Below are 7,757 nucleotides of genomic sequence, written 5' to 3' on the forward strand. Positions count from 1 at the left end.
ATTGTCACGTTGCGTCGCTCGTTCTTGTGGAATTTATCTTTAGTGCTTTTTTGGCATATCTCAACGTGTCTCTAATTAATAGAGCTCGTCAAAATTTATATAAATTTTTGATCGCAACCTCTTCCCCACTAATAGCGCTCATTCCTAGTGTTTTGTGCGGGCATATGGCGTTGAGAAGGAGTTCCGAGGTCGTTCATCCCGGTCGTAGTTTTATCATGGTCTCTATGATCCGAGGTGGCGTTATATTCCTTTATAGAACGATGCAGACTAACTTCAAAAGTATTTGGCTTTTCATTGGCCTATCATTGTTTTCAGCGGTTATAAATTTTTTGAAAAAGGCAACTCAACAAATACGTTTCAAAATGTGGAAACGAATTGTTTCAGCTTTGAACAAGTTACAATGTTTTCAAAGACTAGAAGTTTTACCATGGAACACTGCTCATGCAAGACGGTTTAGAGCTGATCTAGAAATTCAAGATATACTTTTTGAATACAACACCCTTGTTTTGAGCCAAGCTTACTTCATTTCATATCAGCTTCAAAGTTTTAACATCGCCATTAAACCATTGTTCTTAGAGTTCCTCAAAAGAAGTGCGATTGGGATTTTAATAGATTTAATCTTCAATTGTTTGTCCAACTTTGTGCAAATGTATTATTACAACATTCCTATTAGCCGCGTGTGGAAAAAGTACTGGAAACGACATTTGTTGGCCAACATAGTTATCGTGTTGGTAGTCATCTCTTATTTTAGCCGAGGTTTTAAATCCGTGTTTCGCTCACATTTTAAAGAAACTGGAGAGAGTTCTGTAAAGTACGTGATTAGGTACTGTTCGTTGTTTTAAATTAGATTATACTTCATCATATACATGCGTCATTTAATGTGTCATGTTTTGGTAATATTATACACCTCTTTTTTGTCGACTAGAATGACTTGAATCTGACATCAACGTGCATTTCATTTATGCAGCTGTTGTAGTGAAATATTTGCTAGTAGATTTTGCCTTTGCCGTCGCACAGTTTTTATACAAGAACGTTTCATCGTCTGTGTTAATGTTCACATTTCGTGATGCTATTGCTAATTGTTATTTTAGTCACTGCTGTAGTGTTATGTAAAGGTTATATACATATTTGTATGTATTTATATATCTATATGAGTAACAGCATGAATGAGGACTGGGCTGACTTGTTGGGCTTGCTACGTTTGAACTTCTAGCGTTGTTAGTTGATAGTTCTTTTTATATCCATTTAATAGCAGCTTTACTATATCCGTTTTGTTGTAGCCATCTTTCGTCTTTTCTTTGTGTCCTGTCAAAATCATTTCTTAACGAAATCTTCAATGTTCGTTATCCTGTGCAAACGTAATAAGCCTGATAATAAGATTTTATTCGTAGAGAGTCATGTTGCAGTGTTTTCTTTTGTGGTTCTTGTATATTCAGGAAACTCTCCACCCTTGAATTATGTGCAAAGTTTTGCATTACAAATATTGACTATTCACTATAAGATCACTCACTTTTATAACACATGCACGTCAATAAACACCTCGATAATTCTCAGTCCAGTCTTCCAAATCAACAGGCCAACAAGGTTTTTCCATGGATGGTAAGCTTTACAGTGCTTCTAATCAACTGAGTGATCTAGAAATTTCCTTACATAGTCATTGAATAATTGAACCCTTGTTTGCTACATTATGAAAGGCTGGAACATGTGAGGGTCATGTCCATCTTACTTTTCAAAATCAATGATTTCATATAAAAAACTATTAAAGTAAATAGTTTTAACCTGGAGTATCGTTACATGTTTGTAAATGTAGATCGTCCAGGTTGGCATAGTCCTGAAGGACTATTTTGTTAGTTGACTGACGTTTCGACAACCTTAACGGTAGTCATCTTCAGAGTCAAATGAAGATGCATGGATGGGTCGATGCATTCACTCTGAATATGACTACCGCTAAGGTTGTCAAAACGTCAGTCAACAATAATCTAGTCCTTCTCTATACCCTGGACGATCTACATTTACAAACATGTAAAAAAACTATTATTACACCCTGAGATATCTAGCCCACCCACTTTTCCAAGCATATTTGCGCCTTTCCCTTCAACAACAAACCTCCCATCCGTTCCTTATTACTCAACTGGTAATTCAAATACTTTAAGAAAGATGCTATATTTATTGTATTTATCATCATTTGCCGAGCTGCAGAGGAAGTGTTGTCGATGCATTTGTCCCTTTTTATTAAACTGTGCATTGAGCAACTAATGGCAGAGGTGAATTAGGATTGAGTGGGAAGTTTAATATTCTCTAATTACAATTCATTAATTTGTCAGTTAGATGAATTATTTACTGAACTGCCTACGTTGATTTGCACTTTCTCACGAATTTCACTATATCTTCATGTAATGCTTTTTTCCTTTTCATAATCCCTGTGTATTATTAATAATGTCTTTGATATATTGGAACAACCATGTGTGTGTTGGTGTTGAATCGTTAGGGTTTTTTAAATCTGCAAAGAAACTGTACTTCATCGTATTGCTGATCTACGCTCAGTCGATTCATTCCTCATAATTTCCATGTAGTGATTGGTTGAACATAGCAAAAATGCTGGAGGAGATAGTCGGTATTTCCTTATCTATTTAAAATTGTAGCGAGAGACTTGCCGAGCGGAAATCGAATACGTGTGATAAAAATCAATGCCCAACATAAAGTTCTGATTAGAGCCATAGAAATAGACAAGAAAAAAACAAATTGTCACAATAAATTTAAATTTCACAATTTGTTTTTTTTTGGTCTATTTCTATGGCTCTAATCAGAACTTTATGTTGGGCATTGATTCTTATCTATTTGTTCACTTTTTGCTGCAGATGTACCAAGAGTGAGATCTAACATCGAGACTTCACCCGAAAATACGAATTTCGAATTCAGAGATGCTCGTGTAACTTATATCAACAAAGAATACGACGACGACAATTATGAAATATCAAGCGAACATTATTTCTACGATAGCTCAAGGCCTTATCTAACAAGCTATGATAATAGTCGAAACAGAAGAGAACTTTGGAACTCGTTTTGGAAATGTTTGTGGATGAATTTAAATGTAATTTTGAGTATTATAATTCCAATTGGATTTTGCATAGCGATTTTTTACGTATCAATGAACACCACCTACAGCTGTCTGGAATGGCAGAATCACAACAACACATTACCGTTATCTGTAAAACGTGCTCATGTCTTTGGTGAATGCGTGCAGACGATAGTGATTTTTATAAGGTTTCCATTGACAATAATGATATTATTTGGATGGAAAGAGTTTAAATCAAAGTTCTCGTCAACGCTTTATATTGGTGTCATATTTTGCCAGTTGGTCGTCGTTTGTCACTTGACTTCATTTCAATTCAATCTTTTTCGTCCTAATTATAACTTCTACCAATACCCACATCAGGTCTTATTCTGTGTCTCGTTATTATGCTGCACTTTTGTGATACTTCACAACATTCAAACTAAACAACCTTTCGTTTCAAGCTCAGGCTTACTTAATTTCATATCAGATTAAAAGTTTTGACGTCGCCTTTGAAACATTGTTGTATAAGTCCCTGAAACGAATTGTGATTGGTGTTTTAATAGATTTCATCTTTAACTGTATGTGCAACTTTGTGCAAAATGTATTACTACAACATTCCCATTGGCCGCGTTTGGAAAAAGTATGGGAAACAACATTTATTGATCAACATAGTCCTTGTGTTTACAATTATTGCTTATTTTATGCTATTTCGATCGCATTTTAAAAAGTCTGGAGAAAGTTCTGTAAAGTATACGATTAGGAACTGTTCTTTCTTTAGTCAAAGATTATACCACATGTATCCATCAATTAATACGTCATGTTTTGGTAATATTGTACATATCTTACAAACAATGGTGGACTGGCTTTGATCTTCATCCATGTAGTTTTCAGAAGAGATTCGCAAATGTTTCATCATTTTGGAAATGTTGTTGTAATCTTTATCGGTGGTCGCTGTAGTTAAAATTTGACCATTATTGTCATTTATATCCATGTCGTGTCGTATTCTTTGTTAATATGTTATAGAAACTATTTGTTTTCAAGTTATTTGAAAGTAAAACTCATCTTTTTACGTCTTTGAGAGAAAAACCTCGTGTTATCTAAAATTATTACATGAATAAAGAATTAGTTCCGTGTGACAGTGTTGTAAATTGCTTGCTATGGAATAATTGTTGAGTCATGACTTATTAAATTACATTTGTATTTAATCTAATGTTACGCAATGATATTTACAATCGATGAGCAAGACTGGAATCGTTGTCTTTAAATGCATAAAAGTGAACGAATCTAGAAATATTTTATTTGATTCTTTCATTCATTCAAATGTTACACAATGATGTATCATTTGTCTTAGTATCTGTCAGACTATTGTTTGTTTATTATATGTCAAACTTTTAACCCAGATTATGCATTTTGTATTGTTCCGATATTCTGCAATAGCTGGCGTTGATAATTTTAGAGTAGCATGTTTAAAATGCATGAATAAATTTTTACTTACTGTTCATCTGAATTTTTCGTTAGTTTAATATATTGTGTTTTATATATTAGGTTTCATTTTCCATGATATCAAGAAGTGCTACAGAACTGAATTTACCCGAAGAAAGAATCCACGAAGGTAAAGAAATTAAATCGTATATATCATGTGGGTTTTTACTGTATGAGTAGTCAAATTATTTGGAAAAACGCCAGCGCCAAAATGTCAACTTTGGAAGTAGAAGAGCCTGAAGAGGGGCTCAAGTCCTACTCATCTCCTTTTATTTGAAGGAGATTTGTGAGAGCTTTGCCGCTTACCATGAAGTTTGAAACATAACAAATTTGAGCCATGCCGATAACCCTTTCTATTTGCAATAATATATAATTGTCTTTATTAACACGATGATCATTCATGAGTACAAAGGCAGGGAATATTTATTATTCGTGGTTTTCATTGTTCACTGGTTAAAATAAATAAAAATGCTGGAGGAGGTAATCGGACTTACCTTGTCGATTTGTTCACTTTTTGCCGCGGACATACCCAAAGTGAGTTCTCGCAACGAAACTTTACCCGATTATACAAATTTCGAACACAGAGAACTTGAGAATGATGCACAAGAAAATTTTATAAACAAAGAGTTTGACGACGATAATTATAATGATGAATTATCAAGAGAAGATCTTGTCGTCAATTTTTCAAGCCAGAATACAACATGCTATGATGATAATTTGAAAGAAAGTGGAAAAGTTTGGAAGACATTATGGAAATGTTTGTGGACAAATTTAAATATCATTGTGGCCTCCATCATTCCTGTTGCATTTTGTATAACGCTTGTTTACGTGGCAATGAATACCGCCTACAGCTGTCTGGAATGGCAGAATCATAACAACAAGACATTACCGTTATCTGTAAAACGTGCTGAAGTCTTTGGTGTCTGCGTGGAGGCGATCGTGTTATATTTATGGTTTCCATTCACAATGATGATATTATTTGGATGGAGGGAATTCAAAGCAAAGTTTTTATCAACGGCTTATGTTGGTGTCATATTCGGAGAGTTGGCCGTCATGTATCACTTGATTTCATTTCAGTTCAATGTTTACTATTCACATAGTTTCTACAGATATCCTACAAGTGTCTTATTTTGTGTTTCGTCATTATGCTGCACGTTCGTGATTCTTAGCAACATCCGTATTGGTAAACCTTTCATCCCTTATTCCAATTGTCACATTGCAGCGCTTGTTCTTGTGGAATTTATCTTTTGTGCTTTACTGGCATATCTCAACATGTCTCTAATTATCCCTGGGTTTAATAGAGTTCGTCAAAATTTATATAAATTCCTGATTGCAACCTCCTCACCTCTGGTAGCGTTTATTCCTACTGCACTGTGTAGGCATATGGCGTTGAGAAGAAGTTCCGAAGTTGTTCATCCAGGGCGTAGTTTTATCATGGTTTCTATGATCCGAGGTGGCGTTATATTCGTTTATAGAACAATGCAGACAGACTTTAAAAATATTTGGATTTTTATTGGTCTTTCATTGTTTTCATCGGTTTTGAACTTTTTGAAAAAGGCAACAAAACAAATTCGTTTCAAAATGTGGAAACGAATTGTTTCAGCTTTGAACAAATTACAATGTTGTCAAAGACTACAAATTTTACCTAGAGGTACACCCCATTCCAGACGATTAAGAGCTGACCTAGAAATTCAAGATATACTTTTTGAATACAACACTCTTGTTTTGAGTCAGGCGTACATTGTTTCATATCAGCTTCAAAGTTTTGACATCTCCACAGAACCATTACTCTACGAGTTCCTGAAAAGAATTGCGATTGGGATTTTAATAGATTTCATCTTTAACTGTCTAACCAACTTTGTGCAAATGTGTTATTACAACATTCCCATTGGTCGCGTGTGGAAGAAGTACTGGAAACGACATTTGTTGGCAAATTTAATTATCGTGTTGGTAGTTATCGCTTATTTTGGTCGAGGTTTAGAATCCGTGTTTCGCTCACGTTTTGAAGAAACTGGAGAGAGTTCTGTAAAGTACGTGATTAGGAACTGTTCGTTGTTTTAGTTTTTGTCGACTTGTACTAATTGGATTTGAGGTAAACGTGATTCATGCTACTGTTGCGTTCTTATGATGAAATGTTTGCTAGTCTTTGTATTTCATAATGGTTTTTGCCGTTTCCATTTCTGGAGCTATTGTTAATTTTTGTATTGCTCTATGCTCTGCAGTTTGTTACAGGCTGCACAAATTGCGTCTCTTTATTCTTTATTAGTGACAGCATGAATGAGGACTGTCTGCGTTGTTGGTTGATATTTTGTTTGTTTTTGATATCGCTTTTGATATGTTTGTTGTTCTAGTTGTCTTTCGTCTTTTCTTAAATTCCAGGCTAAACCACAAAAAACTCTTCCCAAACGTAATTTTTAGAATGTTTTTCCATCCTTCTCATTAGGCTCCATGCCCACTTTAATGAAAACTAAATCTACTTCTATTTGTAATGAATAAATTATAAGACATGAAAGGATAACGTCATTTCCAAACGAGTAGGTGACATTTAAAACAGGGATAACATAAGTTATGACATCCTTATGAAAGCAGATCACCGTAACTGCAATAATGAGCGACATTTTGGCCCAATGATTTAGAACCCAATCTTCTAGATGTGTAACTATCGCGTCAAGGTGAGGCGAGGACGCAATCTTGAAAGGTGGCAAAAAGCAAAACGCACGATGAAAAGTGAGTTAAAACAAAGTTTAAAAAACCTATACTATCAAACATTTTAATAATTAAACCTAGACTATCAACTTTGCAATTCTGTATCAACTCAGCAAAAACAGATATTAGTCGTAAATATCATCAGTTTTGCCAACTTTCAAGATGGCGGCTTGCCTCACTCGTATTCATACAATATTGGTGGAGTCAGATATGTAGTAGATTGGGTTCTAGGTCATTGCTCAGGCATATGGCAGTGGAAGAAGTTCAGAGGTCGTTTATCCCGGTCGCAGTTTTATCCTGGTGTACATTATCCTAGGTGGCGTTATATTTGTTTACCGAACAATGCAGACAAACTTCAAAAACATTGGCTTTTTATTGGCCTTTCAAATTTGTTATCAGATTTAAATTTTTTAAGAAGGGCCACCCAAAAAATTCATTTCAAATTATGGAAACGAATAATTTCAGCTTTGAAAAGTTTACGTTGTTTTCAAGGACAACAAGTCTTACCATGTAA

General features: G+C 34.7%; 1 protein-coding gene and 1 long non-coding RNA gene across 2 annotated transcripts; both read left to right on the top strand.

Annotated features, from left to right (window-relative positions):
• The first annotated feature begins 633 nt into the window (after nucleotides 1–633).
• On the top strand, nucleotides 634–3,119 carry LOC124451017. The gene is made up of 2 exons (XR_006950313.1): nucleotides 634–823; nucleotides 2,859–3,119. It is a non-coding gene; the product is annotated as an uncharacterized LOC124451017 (long non-coding RNA).
• Nucleotides 3,120–5,005: 1,886 nt separating this feature from the next.
• On the top strand, nucleotides 5,006–6,779 carry LOC124450905. The gene has a single exon (XM_047001558.1). The coding sequence runs from the start codon at nucleotides 5,006–5,008 to the stop codon at nucleotides 6,596–6,598; it is 1,593 nt and encodes a 530-aa protein (XP_046857514.1). The 3' UTR covers nucleotides 6,599–6,779.
• The last annotated feature ends 978 nt before the right edge of the window (nucleotides 6,780–7,757 follow it).

This window comes from Xenia sp. Carnegie-2017, unplaced genomic scaffold (genome assembly GCF_021976095.1).
Source record: "Xenia sp. Carnegie-2017 unplaced genomic scaffold, XeniaSp_v1 HiC_scaffold_24, whole genome shotgun sequence".
Classification (NCBI taxonomy): Eukaryota; Metazoa; Cnidaria; class Anthozoa; order Malacalcyonacea; family Xeniidae; genus Xenia; species Xenia sp. Carnegie-2017.